The 20,920-nt window shown below is 40.0% G+C and overlaps 1 protein-coding gene across 5 annotated transcripts in view; it reads left to right on the forward strand.

Moving 5' to 3' along the window:
- The window catches only part of CCDC25 (coiled-coil domain containing 25), a 39,006-nt gene that overhangs the window by 15,285 nt on the left and 2,801 nt on the right, over positions 1 to 20,920 (forward strand). For 4 of the 5 annotated variants that reach the window (XM_038573742.1, XM_038573741.1, XM_038573743.1 and 1 more), the window contains 4 exons: positions 4,819 to 4,894; positions 9,554 to 9,657; positions 9,859 to 10,061; positions 17,541 to 17,586. In XM_038573742.1, coding sequence (XP_038429670.1) covers positions 4,819 to 4,894; positions 9,554 to 9,657; positions 9,859 to 10,061; positions 17,541 to 17,586 — 429 coding nt within the window. Of the gene's footprint in view, positions 1 to 1,429; positions 1,579 to 4,818; positions 4,895 to 9,553; positions 9,658 to 9,858; positions 10,062 to 17,540; positions 17,587 to 20,920 lie in introns of all 5 variants that reach the window. The other variant, XM_038573744.1, reaches the window with a different exon arrangement.

Genomic DNA, 20,920 nt, shown 5'->3' on the forward strand with positions numbered 1-20,920 from the left:
TAAACATGGACTCATAACTTTTTCTTTATGATGAGCATCCTATCTTGTCCCCTGTCCTTTTTGTGCGATTTAAATTTCGTAAAGTAATAAATTATGTACAAAAGTTGAAAAAATTAGCTGATGAAGGGATGTCTTACCCCTGACCCCACCAATCACTAAGGGAAATTCTGGTGATTTTTGATACTTGGAAGGGGGCATAGTACATATACCATGGCTAGAACCACTGCCATCACTGCCGTAATTATCCTGCCAGTTCAGGTGTGTTGTTGGTCACCTCTGCTTTTTCTCCCTTTCATTTCATTTGACAGTTGTGGACCTTCTGTCTTCTCCAGTGGAAATCATGTGTGGTTCCTTTTTTCTCATGCTCATGTGATTCTCCTGCCTCACTAAGGGCAGATATTCCCATTATCAGGGGCTTCTTTGAGAAAGGGAAAACATGCAGTGGTTCCTAGTAACATAAAAGCACTGTTTTTCTAATGCCTTTAAGTTCATTTATTTTATACAGCTGAATCATAGGATGTATATACTTGTTATGTATACTGTTTTTTTTTTTTTTAATTTTATTTTATTTACGATAGTCACAGAGAGAGAGAGAGAGAGAGGCAGAGACACAGGCAGAGGGAGAAGCAGGCTCCATGCATCGGGAGCCCGACGTGGGATTTGATCCCGGGTCTCCAGGATCGCGCCCTGGGCCAAAGGCAGGCGCCAAACCGCTGCGCCACCCAGGGATCCCTACTGGGGGTTTTTTAATGTCTTATATTGTCCAGTCCCGCATTGTGTTTGTCATATCTACCTAGCGTGAGACTTTCCCTATTTTTCAGAACCATGACAATTTGCGAAGCACTGGTCATATTTTTACAGAACGTCACTCAATTTGAGTTTATCTGATGTTCTTCTCATGACTGGGGTTAGGATTAGGGTTTTAGAGGAAGAATAGCAGAGTGGAGCATCCTCCTCATCACATCATGTCAGGGGTACATGCACTAATAGAACTTAGCACTAATGTTGCTAACCTTCGTGTCCTGGCCAGGCCAGTGTTTGCTGGGTTTATCCACTGGAATGTTGTTTTTCTTCCACCTTCCATACTCTGTTCTTTGGAGACAAGTCACCAGGTCCGGCCCATACTGAAGGGGGAGGGGATGAAATTAAGCTCCACTTCTTACAGTGGGGAGTATTTACACATTCTCCCCTATATATTTAATACAGTAGCTTATTTATATCACTGTGGACTCATTTATTTTATACTCTGGGATATAATCCAGTTCTATATTATGTGGTTGTTGAAATTGTCCCAGCTTTGGTTGGAGCTCTTTCAGCTTGGCTCCTGTGGTCATTTGATATGCTCCTGTCATTTTGTTTTTTGAGCACTTGCTTACTTTCTGGCACTGTTAAGATGCTGTGGGCTCATCTTGTATTTTCCCTGCTCCAGTCCTAGAATCAACTCTTTCACCAAGGAACATTGATTCCTTTTTTGGGTGGAATGGTATATAGAAGCCAAGATCTGGACTTGGTGTGTTCACGGTTCCTGGAGTGTCATTGCCTCTAGGCCTTTTCAGCAGACAGAGCTAGGAAATACATGTATGTATACTTAAGACACATTAGTAATTCATAGAAATGATTGTTTTTGTGTCTCCATTTGTATCTATGTTAAGCTAATGTGAGCTCATACTAATGTCTTATGACAAATCTGTTATTACAGAGGCCATTCTAGCCTTTTCTCCTTGCTTCTCTATTACTTCCTTCTCATTGAGAAGTCTGGTTCCCACCACTCACCATCTATTTGCTTATTTGACACCACTATTTGTGTAAGTGGTTTCACATTTGTTAAGCTGTCTCCCCATGCAAAACAACTTTATCAACTAAAGTACAGTGTTTATGTGCAATTATTTTTATCTTTTTGCCTTTTAGTTTCCAGTCAAAATGCTGTTTTCCAAAGTTATTTGTAAGCTGTTTTTTTTTTTAACCTCACGACCTTTCAGTGATCTTATGCCATGCACTTAGATTTTTTTTGGTCTCAGTTTACATTCCATTGTGTTATATTATTACAATTGATGATTCCCCTAGTTAATTGAATTACTCTTTAAAGTGACAGTTTGATAGACTTTTTAATCTTACTGTGTTATTTTCATATTTATTGTTTTGACTGGCCACTTTGAGTTGATAAGATAGTATACCACAATTAACACGAAACCTTCCTTGTCAGAATATAAGTTGTTTACAGTTTTCAGCGTTATGAATCTCTAACAAGAAGTTTTTTTATCAACCACTTTGTTTTTCTTTCGAATTAAGTTTTTTACAATAATTCTCAGAAATAGAATCACTGAGCCAAAAGATAGAAACATTTGGTAAATGTTTCAGAGGCCAGATTGCACTCTAAAAATAATTGCACTAGTTTAAAATGCTACCTGATATACACAGGTTTTCCAAACCCTTCCTAGGACTTTATAACTTAAAAAAATAGCAACCTTTTGGCAATTTTTAAAAAGAAATAGAATGCTATTTCATTATAATTATAATATTCAACTTCTTAATTTACCAGCAAGGTTAAACACTGTGCCCCATCTTTATTTATACTGTTTATGTTGCAAAGGAAAAGAGGAAGGTTGGGAATTCTGTGCTGAAACAAAAGTCTGGATTCTCCTTGGCAGCTTCTTTGCCATTGGAACTATTTTTAAGTTTAGAGAAAATAGAGTATGGTGTTACCAAGTTTCCTTTTGGTTCAGATTAAAGTTTTTTCCTTTAGACTCTGCTGTGTCAGAAAATGGAAATAACAGTGGTTGTCCCAAGTCCATATTACCACCATTTATTTACCCCATGTTTGAAAAGAAGTTTAATTTCATTTTCTTTTGGAAGCACACAATATGCTCAATAAAAATACGTGCACTTTAGGGAACGTTTACCTGGTCGATTTGCAGTAAATGGCGTAGCCTTTTGTGGTTAGTAGGTACTAAGTAAGTGTTAGAGATGGAGTAAAACCAAGTGGATGGGGACCCAAACTGCTGGATTTGAATCCTGGCTTTCCTGCATACTGGCTGTGTGACTTTGAGCAAGTTACCTAGCTGTGCCTGTTTGCTCCTCTGTAAAAGAGAGCTAACAGTACCTATCTTCTCAGGCCATTGTGAAGATTAAATAAGCTAGCATGACTGAAGCAGTTAGAATAACGCCTGGCACATGCTAAGCATCTTATATGTTAACTTTTTGGTTGTTGAATTCAGTTGAATTCAACCCAGACCTTGAAGATCATAGATTTTCAGCAGTGTTCTTTCCTAGGCTTCTTTGATTTTTGAAAACCCACAGAGAAACCTCACTTACCTAGAGGTCTCTCTTATTTCATTAACACAGAGGGCACAAAGCCCACAGTCACAATTTTGAGATTTATGTATTGAGTTCACTCTGACTTTATGCATAATGTTAAGTTGAATGATTGTTGTTTGTTTTTAAGTCTGCTCATATTATATTAGAAGTAGCCAGCAGAGAGATGAGATTGCTTTAGGAATAGTGACAGACGCAGGTAGTAAGGGATATCAGGATGTAGCCTGACATCAAGGACCAAAAAACTATGTTTCTGTAAGAATTCCATCAGTACCATACTCAGGTCAGTTACTACAGTCTTTAGTCCTGGGTTCATCTCTCAGCTCTAGCTCTGTCACTTGCTGGATTGAGGGGACCCTGCCCCGTTACTTAACCTTGCTAAGCTTCATTTCCTTCATTGCTAGAGTGAAGATAATATTATCCATGTTATATGGCTATTTACTTAGTGCCTGGCATACAGTGGGCACTTAAAAAGCAATAGCTGTTTTGTTTTATAATTACTCATTTTGATTTATTTAGTATAGGGTCGGTTTGTTTCTGTGTATTTTAGAAGATCCAGAAGGCATCACTATCACCATATGGCCTGGTGTAATGGTTGATATTCTTAGTAATGACATTGTGTTATCAAGGTGTTAAATTCAGAATCCTTTCTGCAGGTGGTCAGGGAATTGCACAGCATGAGATATGTCATTAAATTAGTGGAAAACTTAAATCACTTTTTTTGGGGGGGCGGTCAAAATGTGTTTATTTGAGAGATCCCCATTTTAAAGCACACAAAAAAATTCAAAAACATCATGGAATAAGCTTAATTTATTTCAGGTTATTTAGGTAGGTAGAACATTTCATTCCCATACAGAAGTGCTTCTTTAATCCCATGTCTAGTTGGGACGAGTACTGAGGTGATTCCCACTTGCCCTGCCTTTGAAATATTTTTGTTCTTTTGGAATGGCTTTGCTTATTCAGCTTTGACTTTGTTATAGTATCTACACAGAAATTGAGTCAATATTATTTTTCCCTTAGGGTGGGTAGTTATATCTAACACGCCAAGAGCTGGGCTCCTAATTAAGGCTGATCAATGACCTACCTCAAACGATGTTTGAGACCCAAGATAATAAGATATCTCTTTGAGAGGAAGGTCGCAGGGACCTCAGCAAAGAAGACTTGACTATTATCAAAAATAGGCACTATTTTCCCACAAAGTTTCCAGAAGAGTGAAGAGAAGTAACAAGAAAGGGGGGTAAAGTTCCTGGCACATAATTACAGTTAATATTTTGGTGGTTTCCCTTAATACCCTTTTCCCCACTTATTAAGAATTAATATTTTCCATATTACTTGTACTGCTTTCTCTCAGACATTCCATAATAGACTTCATTTTTTAATGTCCTGAGATAGAGTGAAGAGCCTCTGCTTTTAATAGAATTGTGCCGAGGCACTAAAGCCTTCTAAGTGCTCCAGTATTGATCAGTAACAAGGTGGTGGACCATCTTGTTTATTTTTATGTTTCAGGGGGAGAAGATAGAAGACATTCCAAAGGAAGTCCTGATGGACTGCGCCCATCTTGTGAAGGCGAATAGCATTCAAGGTCAGTTTTCCTAGAGGTGTTTTCAGAATTAACACCAAATTCTGTGTCTGAAATTGAATACGTTTTAGAGAACCTGTCAGTGACTTTGGCTTGAGTCAGACAAATAATATGTAATATGCCTTTCCCCTGTTTTGTTCTTTAAGGTGGCAGTTCTGCTACCTATGAAAGAACTGAAAACTAATCTCTTTACCCCTCTAATGTTCATGGTCCTTTCTTAGCTCTTTCTATCATGTTTCCTTACCTGGACTAGAAGCTTGTCTAGATCTGCCTACTTGATGTTATATGTTGAAAGACTTTTGGGGGCTCATGGGTGGCTCAGTCTGTTAAGCATCTGACTCTTGGTTTTAGCTCAGGTCTCATGCTTCGTGAGATCAAGCCCCAAGTCAGGCTCCACACTCAGAGGGGAGTCTGCCTGAATATTCTCCCTGTCTGCTCTTCCCACACACATGCGCACGCACGCCATCTCTCTCTCTCTCTCTCTCTCTCTCTCTCTCTCTCTCTCTCTTTCTTTCTATCAAATAAATATGTTTTTAAAAAAAGACTTTTGGAAATAAGGGTAGGTTATTTTTAGTATTGTGTGATGTCTTTCTATCATTTATCCTTAAATTCTAGAACTCAGGTCTTTATATACCTGTTTCCTACTTAATCTTTCTCCTTCTCTTTCATACTTTTTTCTCTCTGTGTATTGTGAAGGTAACAAATCTGTTGATCTTTTCATCTCCCAGAGAATCTCATTTAGTTGGTCTGGGGTGATCCATGAGTATCAGTATTTTTACCGCACTCTCTGGGAGATTGTAATATACACAGACCGTTGAGAACAATTGGCCTGTTTTAGGTGAAGCCTGTAATTCTGGGCTTGGCATTTGTTTAGTTCTGCTGTCCGTAGTAGATTCAATCTGTCATTAGTCGATATAGGTCAAGAAAGACAATTTGGGAGGAGGAAATAGGAGTTAAAAAAGGAGAGCCAGGAGATGGTGTTCTGCTAAGAATGGTTGAGCTAGTAGGTAGGATTTTGGGGTGTGTGACATAGAGCAGATAGAGTAAAAGTAAGTTTGGTTTGATGTGAGGTTGAGGGATGATCCAGACGGTTAGAAATAAATTATGGTTTGGAGAGAGGGCAGACACATAGCTGATAACAGGTAATAGGGCTGGTGAATACAGGATAAGAGCTGGCCAGTGTATCCCTTCCTCATCACTTAGACTGTGTTTCCTAAATCTCAGTTGGGCAGCTTTCATTAAAGCTGGGTCAGATACTTAGCCAAAGAAAGTAGAAGTCTGGTCTTGCAGAGTCACTGATTTTCAACTCCTTAAATTATTAAATTGCACTTAGTTTTAAGACATTCCATTTTTATGAACAGAACAGAGTTCTTAAGATTTCCAGTTAAGAGCTTCAGTTATTAAAGTAAAAATAATAAAATTAAAACAATCATTATCCTCTTGTGTGTTGCAACCTCTTTCACATGTTCTTGTCCCCTTTCCATGCCCCTGGGTAGCAGATGTGGCTTTATTAAAGGATCTTTGGACTCTTTATCCTCAATCCAGCCTCTTTTTTCTTAATCTCTTTATAGTTTACTAGTTCTAGAGAAAACAGAAAAGGCAGAAGAGTCATGCCACAGCCTTCCTCTGCTCTCCACTTCAGCCTTTCACAATGAGAGAGCTCTTTAGCAGAATAAGGAACTAAGCCCAGGAGCCTCACTCCTGAGTTGACAGCAGAGAATGCTGGGGATACTACATTTGCGTTGCTGTTAAAATATTTCCCCTCCTTTGACTCTCAGAACCATGGGAGTTAGGTTAAACTTGTTTGTCATCACAGAATCTGATCAGTTAGTTTATTCATAGAATCTTGCCAGATTAAACTTTCTAAAACTTAGATATTTTCTATGGCACACCTCACCTTATCTGTGCAATTAAGTCCAGATTTCTTAAGCTGAAGTTAAGCATCTCTGCTTTGACTACAGGCATCTTTTCCCATCACATATTTCACACTCCAGCCAAAGCACATATTGACTGTTTTCCTACCTTATACTTCTGCTTACGTTATCTCCTCTGCCCTCAGTTTGTCTGCTTCTCAAGTCATCTCATGTCTAGATGCAAGCTATGGTTCAAGGCCTACCCAGTAGTTGTAGTAATGGTAGTAATAGCTAACCTTGAACATTAATAGCTAACCTTGAACATTAATTACATGCCTAGCACTGTGCTAAAAACTTTACAGATTATTTCATTTATCAACCCTTCCGAGATGTGCATTACTACTTTCATTCTAGAGATGAGGGAGCTCAGCTTAAGGTAGTTAAGGAGCCTTCCCAAGGTCTCAGAGCTCTGAATTATGGCAGTGGGTGCATCTGAAGTCAGACAATCTGACATGAAAGTCTTCTATCTTTACCGCTAAACTGTATTACCTCTCCAGTAGAGCCTTTCCCTTCTTACAGTATGGGTGATCACTGCCCTCTCTGAGCTACATTAGCACTTTACCTGTACCCTTCCAATATCATTTGACGAGTTCTGCATTTTTTTTAAGATTTTATTATTTGGGAGAGAGAGGGAGTAAGCACGAGTGGGGAACAGAGGCAGGGAGAGGGAAAAGCAGACTCCCCAATGAGCAGGGACCCAGATGCAGAGCTCAATCCCAGGTCCCTGAGAACATGACCTGAGCTGAAGGCAGACACTTAAATGACTGGGCTACCCAGTTGCCCGATGAGTTCTGCCTTTCATTGTAACTACTTATGTACTTATCTGCCTTCCTTTAGTCTGGGAAGGCAAGACCCATTGTCTAATCTATGTTTGGATGTCCCATAGCAGCATGCACATGGAGATTTTCTAAAATCTTAATTTTGAGAATAAAATTTTCAAACCTACAGAAAAGTTGTAAGAAAAATATGACTCCTGTATTCAAAATTTTTTCTTTTTCTTTTTTTTTTTAAGATTTTTAAAAATTTATTTATTCATGAGAGACACAGAGAGACAGAGGCAGAGACACAGGCAGAGGGAGAAGCAGGCTCCATGCAGGGAGCCTGACGTGGGACTTGATCCTGGGTCTCCAGGATCATGCCCTGGGCCGAAGGCGGCGCTAAACCGCCGAGCCACCCGGGCTGCCCTCAACAATTTTTCTGTATGTATTTGCTTTTTCTATATAACAATCTAATTATTACTTTTTTTTAACTGAACCATTTGATGGAAAATTCTCGATCTCATTACTCCTTAGCATGTCCGAAGAACAAGAGTCACTGCATTACTGTGACCAAATTCAGGATATTTAACATGAATAGAATACTATTATTTGCTATATAGTCCATATGTAAGTTTTCCCAATTGCCCCACTACTGTCCCTTTATAGCATTTTTTTTCTGATCCAAGAACATATGTTATATACATCAAGTCTCTAGTCTCTTTTAATCTAAAGACACTTCTTTGTCTTTCAAGACATTGACACTTTGAATGGAGACCAGTTGTAGAATACCCTGTGATTTGGGTTGGTCTGATGCTTCCATCTGAGAAAGGACCACATGCGTTTTCAGGCAGGAATACCGGATAAGGGAAATCTTGTGCATTACAGTCAGGAGGCATGTGGTGCCATTTTGCCCCGTTTTTGTTGACATTAATTTTGATCACTTGAGGTGTTCACCAGATTTCTCCAGTGTATGTTGTGATTTAATAAACTGTGAAATATGTTGAAAAGGGCCTTGAAGAGTGTTGGACCAGTGATTAAACAGGAATTCTTAGAGCTGTCTGAGCAGCAGTCTGGGGCAGAGGGAAAATGTGAGGTGGAGGTAGTAGGGAGGTAGGAGGAGGAATGAATGGAGTACCCAGTACCCCTTTCATCCAGAGCATCTCCACTTTTATGACTTTGATGTTTTCTTTGGTAAAAAGGTTCCATGTGAAAAAGAAACAGCAACAACAATTAAACTCTACTGAACTAGTCCAATTTCCTCATGTTTCAGCTGAGATTCTGGGAGCCATGGGGATTTTGCCTAAATGACACAGCTGGTTTGTGCTGGTGCCAGGGTAGAGTGTGGGACTTTTGAATCCTAGGCCATGGCTTTTTGCTTTATCTTGCTGTTTAGTCTTTCCTGGAGCAAGGACTCTTTTGGGAACTGATGAAACTTTCTTGTTTGGTTCATTTCTCCTTTTAAAAAAGTGCATATCATAAATTTTGCCTTCAATATTTGGGAGTCTCAGAAATCCCTGAAGCTAATCTAATCCACAGACTCCTGCTTTCCTTTGTAATACATTTGCTTGAATTGTGTTGGTCACCTTTACCATTTTCCTTCTGTGGGTGGGTTTTATTTATTTATTTATTTTTAAAGTTTTTTTTTTTTAATTTTGTATTTATTTATGACAGTCACACAGAGAGAGAGAGAGAGAGAGGCAGAGACACAGGCAGAGGGAGAAGCAGGCTCCACGCACCGGGAGCCTGACGTGGGATTCGATCCCAGGTCTCCAGGATCGCGCCCTGGGCCAAAGGCAGGCACCAAACCGCTGCGCCACCCAGGGATCCCTGTGGGTGTGTTTTAAAAAAAAGTATTTGGTGATTTGAATCATTGGATGACTGTTTGTGCTAAGCCTCTCCCTTCATTGGCTTTTGGTAATTTGCCAGTGGGTGAGGGAGTGTATTACTCAGTATCCTCCTACCTGCATGTTGAAGATAGTCTCTCTTGGCAGGCTGCAAGATGAACAACGTTAATGTGGTATATACACCGTGGGCTAACCTGAAGAAAACAGCTGACATGGATGTGGGACAGATAGGCTTTCACAGGCAGAAGGATGTAAGTGTTGCGTACCACCAGAGGAGGTGGAGTGGAGTCCTGGGCTTTTCTGTTTCCTGCCAGCATTGCTGAAGGCTCAGCATGATGCCTGCTTTCTAAATCCCTTTCAGCTGGTTTGCTCTGGCCCCTAGAAAGCATCTCCTCTGTTCTGGGGGCAAAATCTACAATAAAGATTCAATATTGTTCCTGGCCCCCTCAAAGGTGAAAATTGTGACTGTGGAGAAGAAAGTGAATGAGATCCTGAACCGGTTGGAAAAGACCAAAATGGAGCGGTTCCCTGACCTAGCAGCAGAGAAGGAATGCAGAGACCGGGAAGAGAGGAATGAGAAAAAAGCCCAAATTCAGGAGATGAAAAGGAGAGAAAAGGAAGAGATGAAGAAGAAGCGAGAAATGGACGAACTAAGGTATGTCGGAGCTGCAGTGTTGGTGTCAACCTTGGAGGCTCCTTGCTGCTGATTTTCATCAGGGACCAGCCCATAGAAAGATATACTGGTGGAGGGTGGGATGCAGGACACACTCAGGGCCTGAGTAGCCTCGGAGAAGGTGGTTGTACTGATGAGTGTTGGTCAATTGACGCCCTTTGGTAGAGACAGGGTATAAGTGCGTGTGCAGTAAAAGAGCCCATTTTATTCTTAGATAAACCGTCAGAGGTTATCTTTAGCATTCAGTTTGTAAACCTCTTCAGGAAAAGAAAAAGCGGTATATTAGCGGTTTAACATTGACTAGCTATGGTATTTGAATAAGGTTGTCTTAGCTCTGAAGGCCAATGCTAGTAATTCTTAAAATCTGTTTTTAAACCCCTCCCCCTTTTGGGACTCCTGGTGGCTCAGTGGTTGAGTGTCTGCTCTTGGCTCAGGTTGTGATCCCATGGTCCTGGTATTGAGTTCCCAATCAGGCTCCCCGTGGAAAGCCTGCTTCTCCCTCTGCCTGTGTCTCTGCCTTTTTCTCTGTGTCTCTCATGAATAAATAAATATTTTTTTAAATTAAAAAATAATCCCCCCTTTTTTTCAGTATTTTGAAAGTTGGAAATAATTAATGTAATGTGGCCTACCCCAATGTAATATAAAGGCACTACATTTTAAAATGATAAATAGTAGAGGTTACCTGGCTGGCTCATTCTGAGTCTTGTTGATCTCAGGGTTGTGAGTTCAATCCTCACATTGGGTGTAGAGCCTGCTTAATAAAATAAAATAAAATCTTTGAAAAATAAATACAAATAAGTAAGATAATAAATAGTAGTTAGTATACAATTTGGATCCTGAAATTCTAGGGTATGAGAATATTGACTCTGTTAGTTTTCTGTGGTTTTTATAACAAATTATCACAAATTTAGTGGCTTCAGACAACATAGATTTATTATCTTATAGTTCCATCCATCCATATGTTAAAAGTTCAACATGATTCTCACTGGGCTAATATCAAGGTGTCAGCAGGGCTGTGTTCCTTTCTGGAGCTTTAAGGGAGAATCTTGACTTTTCCATCTCCTAGAGGCTACCCACATCCCTTCCTCCATCTTCAAAGTCAGCAACATGGCATCTCTGAGACCCTCCCTCCATAATTGCAGTCCCATCTCTGACCACAGCTTTCTCTACTGTGTAGGACTAGTGTGATGACATTGGGCCCACCCAGACAATCCATAACCTCTCCATCTAAGATCCACATTGCAAAGTCCCTTTTGCCAGATGAGGTAACATATTTGTGGGTTCTGGAGATGTAGACATCTCTGGGTTATTATTCTGCCCACCATAGTGAATCTGTAGTAGATGTGTTTAGTGTCATACCTAAAGGTACTCCTAGGTTTTCTTTGTCACAGAAGGAATTTAGTCCTGCAGTTTCTACTCATTGAATTTCTAGATTTTCCCACAATTCTCCATAGATAGCCATTTGTGTTAAGTATACCAAAAAGAAAGAGGAGAAGAAAATATATTGTTGTGCCTTTGCGAATAGTATATAGGAACAAAATGAGCTGTCTTGCCATGTCCTGACTCAGTTTTCTTGGAATACACTGAATTATTAGATTGTTGGGTCAGAACATAGGTATTATGATGAAGTACTGGTATTTTTCAGTTATCTGCATGCATATGCTCCCTTTGGGGGTTCTGCGAAAACGGGATAAGTGGCTTCATTTAAAATACAGTATTCGAATGGAGAACTCTGGAAATGTTATCCTGAGTTATCTGTCAACACAAGACAAACAAATTTACAGATTTGGGTTTGACCTAGATTGTGAGTCTGCTTTGTGTTGTGAGTGAAAGAAAAATTATCAACTCAGCGCAACAAGATGTGTGGAATTTTGAGCAATATGAGATTGAGAGTAATATATTCATTTTTGTTTTTTGTGTGGTGTGGGAAAAAGATTGAAAACATACCTTCTTGTGCCCTTTACAAAGCTAACAGTTTTATTTAGAAACATATGTTGGGAATATAATACCACCTAATTTACTTAAAAACTTAACAGGAAAGAATAGCTAGTATTTTGGACACTCGTCATCTGCCAAACACTGTACTGTGTTTAGCTGCATTATCTCATTTAATCCCAACAATAGTCTTATGAGACAAATATTGTTATTATTTGTATTTTCCAGAAGAGGCAACAGCTTGACAAGCAGTTAAGTAGCTTGTACAAAGTCACACATAGTTTAGTATGAGTCTTAAGCTCACACATGCTATTACCACTCTTCTACCTCTGCTCAGTCTATTCGGCGTTAAAGTAAAATTTATTCCAGGGCACCTGGGTGGCTCAGTGGTTGAGCGTCTGCCTTTGGCTCAGGTGGTGGTCCTGGGGTCGAGCCCCTCATTGGGCTCCCTACATGGAGGCTATCTCTCCCTTTGCCTCTGTGTGTGTGTGTGTGTGTGTGTGTCTCATGAATAAATAAATAAAATATTTTTAAAAACTAAGTAAAATTTATTCCATATGAATCAAGTAATTTATAGATAGAGTAATCTTCTTAAAATGCATTTTTGTTTCAAATCAAGCTGCGTACTAGTAAATAGGGGATTTTGTATGTGTGATTCTATTAGTTTAAAATAAAACACAATGTTCATATCTCCCAGGTTTTCTTTTGTAGTATCAAGAACACATAAAATATTTAAATAAGCTGAGGGGGGGAAAAATCTCATTGTTAATTGAATGAAATATTTGCCTCAAAAACAAATTTATCTAACCAGTCCTATTTTTTAAGCTGTCCCTAGTCCCTTGTAATTTTTCCATTTGTTTTCTCAGACACAAATTTTTATCCTACATTGCTCTGGTACATATATATCAAAAGGAAAATGTAAATGGAATAAATGGAAAAATTACTTTTCTAGTCCCATGTTTTTCTACACAGTTTTGTCCCTGCTGCTTTCTTTTTAATAAATGATCATGGATCTCAAAAAACCAAAAACAACTGATGTGTTTATTTCTGAGACCTGTGCCTCAACAATGACTTGCTTTTCTAAGCTCCTGGAGCTAGAAGGATGTGAGGCAGAGCTGCAGAGTGGGGAACCCATGCAGGTACAGACCAAGGACTTGCTTGTTTGCGTGCTGTGTCCTGCAACTTCTGTGAAATTCCAGCTACCAGTGCTTGCTTCTGACCTGTCTTAGAATTTGTTTTAATATATTTCTGGTGCAAAAAAAAAAATTTCTGGTGCATCTATCACCTTAGTTTCTATTCTTTGACTCTCCCACCCAAGAGATCAAATGCTGGGCCTACGGAATCTTCTCATTCTCAAGTCTTTCACTTGGCTTTCTGACAATGAAAATTTCATTAACTTTCACCAGCAGTCAGTTCTTTTATTTGGACCATCTGGTAGCATATATCCACTTCAGTTGCTGCGATTGCTTAAGAAACGACTTTTGAATCTGCAGGGGATTCTGTAGAGAAGCCAAGAAGATATTCTCATCCCAGAAGTTATCCGCAATGCTTGCAGATGATTTCAGCAAAGAAATATTCAACAGCTTCATATCCGGGGATATCCAACTTCCCTCCAATTCTAAAACCATTATTTGCACTCTAGTCTCCTTTCTCTTCTCAAGTTTTTGGGCAAGAATGGCAATAAGCTTCTCATTTCTAATGTCTACTGTGACAAAAGAAATGGATGGAATTGCCATTGTAAAATCTCAAGTTCTTTGAGCTCTAGTTTGGTCCCTATCTTGTCAGCCCTCAGCTCAACAAGGAACAAAGCCAAGCCCACCCCTTAGAAGACACAACTTCTGCTCAGAGGCAAAGAGCGGTAGACCTGGAGACAGAACTCCATCTTGTTCTTGCCGATGATTTACTCCTTGTTCTCAGCATGCAGGAACCATAACGATCTGTTTGACAATGTAAATAGGTCTCCGTAAAGATCATCCTTTTCGATAGGTTTTAGAAATATTTGGGTTGTTGGAAGGATGGTATATGAACACCCTCTGTTCACCATTTATTTTCTTCATTTAACCATTGTGAAAATTTCCCCTTCCTTAGACTTCACATATTAATTCTCACTTGCCCATCTTACTCATTAGCTCCTTAACACATGCCCTGTGAGCCCAGGAACTCATGGGGTTTTGGTTTAGAGAGTCTTTGTGTAGGGTTCAGGTGTAGGGAAGAAATCTCACACATTCCTTCCTTTCCATAACCACTGCACTGTAAGGCATGCATTAAGTAAGACAAGATAACCAGAGACCCAACACAGGTTTTCAGAGTAGTCTTTTGTCTTAGGTGTGACCTTTCCTGCAGAACAAGAGAAGCAGAAGGGCTTTTGCTGGGTCTACATTTGGTTTGAGAGAGCAGGCATTTGGAGAAATCTTTTAGGCAGGTTACCCATGAGTCTCCCAACAGACACCATTTATTGGCAGGTGCTAGGGAAAAGCATCCCTGACTCCCTTCGGTGTGTTCTAACCCTGTTGTTTCATCTCAGTGGAATGCATGGGGTTGGATCCAAATGAAAGCTCACCTGCTGTAGGTCAATCTTGTATTTATTTATTTGGGCTTTGTGGTATCGTGTAATAAGCACCAACATCAAAATCAAGCTCTTCCAACATGTGGGTATTTAAACCAGAAGAAATAATAGAGGAAGGCAGTTAATAGAGGATAAGTAAATAACAGATCAGAAAAGAAAAAGGTGGGGACTATGGCTACCTGAGATAGAGATATTTAAAAATTGGGAGTCTGAGAGGTCGGAATTTGAACCCAAGACTCAGGTGATGGAAGTCAAGACCAGGACAAGACCCAAGTAAAATGGCAAGTCACAACTGAATGTATCATCAGTTTCAACAGTAACATGAGCTTGATTTGGAGGCAAAGATTACTTTAGCAAGATTGTTAATGTGTGAATAGTTAGAAGATTTGAAGCTAGGTTGGGTTGGGGCCATGGGCAGGGGAAAAGAGTGACTCCTGGGTTTCTGGTGTGTGAGCAGGAATGGATGGTGGAACCATTCTTTGAGTTGAGGGAATACTGGGAAAGAACCAAACTGCTTTTGGACCATGAGTTGTGAGGGGATATATGAATCTGAAAATATCTTGAGGTATCCAAAACATCAGATAGGCAGTTGGATGTATGAGACAGGTCACTCAGAGGAAAAGTGTGACCTAACAAAGGCTAAATCTAAATCTGTATGTTGCTTTCATTGAAGTGAGCACTCAGACCTAGTGGTTCTTGAACATGGCTTGTGGATGCCTATCTTCACTAGGCAGTTTTAAAATGCAGCCAGGATTGAGGTTCCCTGCTCTATCCACTTTGTGCTCAGTATGCCTCTTTTCTTTCTGTTCATGCAGCTTGTCGATCTTACCTGTGTATTTCTTATAGATACCACCTCCTCTGACAAGCATCACCTAATCTCTCCCAGAGAGATGTCTCCCAGATGGTTGTCTCTAAATGGGACAGTTCTCCTTCCCTCTCCTCAGTTTTCCGTTTCGTATTCTCTACTTGGTAAAATGGCAGTTCATATTCTCTACTTGGATGTCTTGCCATTACTTCATATGCGACATGCCCCAACCCAAGCATACCTGCTTTGCAACACCTTCCCATTTCTCTCAACTGTAGCATTACTTCCTTCAAACCACCCAAGCTAGAAACCTTGATATCCTCGTCGATTCCTCTCAGATTTATCCCTTCTTACCAGGACAGCTGTTAACAGCATGGATTCATGCCTTCTGCTGGGGACATTGCGGCGGACTGAGGCATGTTGGCAGGAGTGTGAGCTGCTCAAGAGTCCGATGGTGGGTTCAGACGCTAGCTTCTCCCCCTAGTTAGCTGGGAGACCTTGGACAACTTCCCTAACTTCCCTGACTGCCTCCTGTGTCTTCAGTAGGCCGGATACTGTCCCTCACCTTATAAGGCAGTTGCCTGATTAGCAGTAATTTATGAAGTATATAGAACAGGTCTAGCAAATAAAGGATGCTTGTTAAATGGTAGGTACTATTATTATTAACTTCTCTCCTTGCCTTAATTTCCTTTCTCTCTCCCTTCTATCTGATACAGATTATTCTTTTTTTTTATTATTATTTATTTATTTGATAGCACAAGCAGGTAGAGTGGCAGGCAGAGGGAAAGGGAGAAGAAGCAGGCTCTCCACTGAGCAGAGAGCTTAACATGGGGCTCAATCCCAGGACCCCAGGATCATGACCTAAGCCAAAGGCAGATGTTTAACCAACTGAGCCACCCAGGCGCCCCAAGATTATTCTTTTTAAAACACTGGTGTTATGGGATCACTTTCCTGTGTCTCTGTGTTTTGTTTTGTTTTGTTTTTTAAGATTTTATTTATTTATTTATGAGAGACACAGAGAAAGAGGTAAAGACACAGGCAGAGGGAGAAACAAGCTCCCCGCAGGTAGCCCAATGTGGAACTTGATCCCGGAATTCCAGGATCACACCCTGAGCCAAAGGCAGTCTCTCAACCACTGACCGACCCAGGTGTCCCTCTGTGTGTTTTTAGTTGAATTTTTTGCATGGTTATGGCTGAATAGGTCCTATCTCCCCTCCTGGTAGGCTCTTTGAGGCTATGCTCTGTCTTATTCATCATTTTCTGTTTTCTTCCCATCTTTCCTTCACCCAGGCTTAGCACAGGGCTTTACACATCCCAGATATTCAGTAAATATGTATTAAATCTCACGTGTCTCTCTACTCCATCCTATGTTGTAACTTCTTGCCAATTGTGTTAGCTCACACATAGGACAGCATAATTGGGCCCACATATCCAGACAAATTTCTCAGTACTTTGCCTTCAGATTCTTGAATTGATTTGAGACATCATTACAAATACTGTCTCTTTGTCTTCACTCCTACCATTCTCTGGATCTGTCTCTGCCATCATTCAATCATCCTCCACACTGGTTAGGCTCCCTTTGGGTGCTGACTCATCTCCTCATGAGTTCCTGTAGCCTCTACATTCTGGGCAGTCTGCCCCAGCTAGGGATCCTGTCTGCTCTTGACCATAGATGGGTTGCCTCATCTAAATAATGTCATCTACCTCACGGTACTGTGGAAGTGACATGAAATGAGTATGAGCAAGCACTTTGTAGACTATCACATGTAGTACACATCTTATTTACTGTTCGTAGATATCTACCCTTTTTTTGTTGCAATCTTCTTGAGGGCGGGGATCGTATTTTCCTCCAAAAGACCCTCAACAGTGCTGGATTCATGGCACATGTTCACGAAATACTTCTGGCTGGACAGCCTTATTTTATTAATTTAGTTATTTTTAGAGAGGGGGTGGAAGGGCAGAGGGATTTGGGGAGAGAATCTTTTTTTTGGGGGGGTATCTTAAGCAGGCTCCATGCCTAGCACAGAGCCCAACGCAGGGCTCAATCTCATGACCCTGAGATCATGATCTGAGCCAAAATCAAGAGTCAGACACTTAACTGACTGAGCCACCCAGGCACCTCTGGATAAACAATGTAAATGTTTTTTTCTTCTAGGAGCTATTCATCATTGATGAAAGTTGAGAACATGTCTTCAAATCAGGTATGTTCACGTTATTTGCTTCAGTGTTGTGCTGTGAAATAATTAAGAGTTTTTAATAATTGGGTGACTAGTCAATACTGATTCACATGTTGCTGATGGCTTGGCGTGATTTGGCAACCATCAAACATTCAAGTGGATTCTATTAGGCACCATCCCTCCTTCCCTGCGGACTTCTCACGTGTTTTTAAGTAGGTCATCTCATGGAAAAAGACTGTTGGAATTTGTTGTGGAGTGCAGGTCTGTTCCAGCACTTTCCTGAACCTTATTTCCCTTTTTCTAGTGCTACATGCAGAAGTGCCCTTATTAATATTCTATATTAATGTGACTGTAAATTCTGTATTATAACAACTGAAAACAAAATTGTCACCTTCAATTAAAAGATAAAATCAAAATATTAACCCCAAGATCTTACCTGCAGCCTAAGTGACAGCATTGATTTCATGCTCTTCGGGACCTCAGATAAGGAGACATGGAGCTCCATATTAGAGTACTGAAGGAATTTTCTTAGCATCAGCATCTAATAATTTTATTGGAACTATGTCAGGGACTTACTGTCCCAGAGTACTATCTTCTGAAAATCTATTTTGAAATGGATGGCGCACAATTTAGCTATTACTTAACAAGCTGCAAAAAATTGAAACTGGGTGGATATGTTTGCTGTTACTTTGCATGTAGCATAGTTTATAAATACAATTGACCCTTGAACAACACACGGGTTTGGGCATCAACCCCCTCTACACAGTTGAAAATCTGCATATAACTTTTGACTTCCCCAGAACTTTAACTACTATTGACCAGAAGCCTTACCTGTAACGTAAACAGTCAGTTGACACATATTTCGTATGTTATGTGTACTGTGTACCATATTCACGCAATCTGGTCAGCTTAGAGAAAAGACCATAAAATCATAGGGAAGAGAAAATACATTTAGAGCCCCAAATCATATTTATTGAAAAAGCTGTGTGAGTAGTAGACCCATGTGGTTCAAACACATGTTGTTCAGGAGTCAACTCTATACACTTCAGATCTGTGGTGTTCAGGATACTCGCCTCTAATTACATGTGGTCATTTAAATGTAATTAAAATTTGATTTCCTTTAAAAACTCAGTTTCTCAGTCATAGTAGCCACTTGTGGTCCAGTGGTTGCCATATTGGACAGTGCAGAAATTGAACATTTCCACCATCACAGAAAATAGCGTTAAACACTACTGCCTTAGATGCTTAGAAATAATTAACAGAATTTAAGCTCTCTTAAAGGTCATCTAGTCAAACCCCATAGGGTAATTCATCACTTGGGGTTGTTAGTAGGATTTTACCTTGTTCATAAGAACAATATTCTTATTCCTATCTCTGAATTTATGAGGCTCCTTTGTCAGAGTCAGAGATGTAGCTTTGTAATTTATTCCTGAAAAATTCAGGAATAGCATTATATAATTAAATACAGCCTTGAATTTGAAGGGTAGAGTCCTAAGCTGTCGTTTATTAAGTAGATAAGCCTGAGAAAGTTCTTTAACCTCTCTGAGGGATTATTCATCAGCAGTGGAAGGGGGACCTGTTACTTCCTGGGTCTGTGCTAAAATATAAACAAAGATGTATATGTGAAAGTTATCTCTGAATAGAAACGGTCATTGTTATTTCTTATCACTATAGTTTTTAGTTGCTGTTTGTGGGACAGAGTTTCAGGATTAATGATGATATGTATTTAATCCCTTCTGAAAACTACTCTTAGATTTCTTGGAACTCTTAAAACAGCTTCACAGTGAAGCAGAATTCTTTAACATACTCTCAGTCTAATGTCTTTGTTGTGGGTTATTGTTGCTTATCAGAATTTTCTTTTATGTAGAGGCTATTTTCCAGCAGAAATCTGGCACCTGTATTATGTTAATCTGAGGCATATTCATTTCCATCATTGTGGATTTTAAAAATATGGACATTCTGGAATTAATACAGATGCATATATATATATACACACACACACATGTTCTGTATACACATTAATACATGATCTCATTAGCGACAGATGTTAAAAGCTCTAGGGTTAGCAAGTCAGTTTTGTAGACCAAAGGACTACTATTACCTTTCCTCTTCCTCTCCTGAGCTCCAGGTTTCAATCAGATTCACATTTCCAAGAAAGTCTTCCATTGGGTGTTTTTACTCTTTCTCGCAATGGAAGGACTCTTAACAGCTTTCCCCCATACGTCAAAAGGATAGGTCTATAGGTCTTTTTTTTTTTTTTTTTTAAGATTTTATTTATTTATTCATGAGAGACACAGAGGGGGGGCGGGGGCAGAGACCCAGGCAGAGGGAGAAGCAGGCTCTATGCAGGGAACCCGATATGGGACTCAATCCTGGGACTCAGGTATCACGTCCTGGGCCAAAGACACGCACCAAACCGCTGAGCCACCCAGGCATCCCCAAAAGGATAGGTCTTAATTCTCCTTGTAACCATCTTCTGTTTAGGGGATACAGACCTTATTCAGTTTGCCTCCATGATCACTTGATCTTCAGATGCAGCTTTGTGTTTATGTAAGGTAGGATTTGAGTTTTAATTTGGCTTATATAAAATCATCAGGAAAAATGTTAATCTTCCACTCTGAAGTTGATTTTAATTTTGAGCTTTTGTTCTCCTATTTAGAATAATCCTCTTCAGTCGGTAACTTCTTCCTAATCTTTCTAAATTTGGTATTAGTAAATAGTTCCTTTCAATTCAGTTTTATTTGCTAATCACTTTATAGGTGGATGACAGGAAGCTTGTCTTGCTGTATTGAAAAACATATTGACTCTTAAAGTAAAGGTAAATGTAAAAATTGTCCAAATAGAGGCACCTGGGTGGCTCAGTTGGTTAAACTTGGGATTTCAGCTCAGGTCATGATCTCAGTGTCATGGAATCAAGCCCCATGTCCATGCTGGAGCCTACTTGGGATTCTCTCTCTCCCTCTGCCCTTCCCTACTCCCTGTTCTCACACATGCTCTCTCTTTCTTAACAACAACAACAAAAAAGGAGTTCACATTAAGTCTTGAATCTCAAATGTATATTTATTTTTTTTTAATTTTTATTTATTTATGATAGTCACACACACACACACACACACAGAGAGAGAGAGGCAGAGACATAGGCAGAGGGAGAAGCAGGCTCCATGCACCGGGAGCCCGACATGGGATTCGATCCCGGGTCTCCAGGATCACGCCCTGGGCCAAAGGCAGGCGCCAAACCGCTGCGCCACCCAGGGATCCCTCAAATGTATATTTAAAAGATACCATAATCCCCAACTACCAGCAGACACATGGGACAGACACCCTGCAAATCTGACTCACAGCCTAGGGAGTGACAGAC

Source organism: Canis lupus, chromosome 25 (genome assembly GCF_011100685.1).
Source record: "Canis lupus familiaris isolate Mischka breed German Shepherd chromosome 25, alternate assembly UU_Cfam_GSD_1.0, whole genome shotgun sequence".
Lineage (NCBI taxonomy): Eukaryota > Metazoa > Chordata > Mammalia > Carnivora > Canidae > Canis > Canis lupus.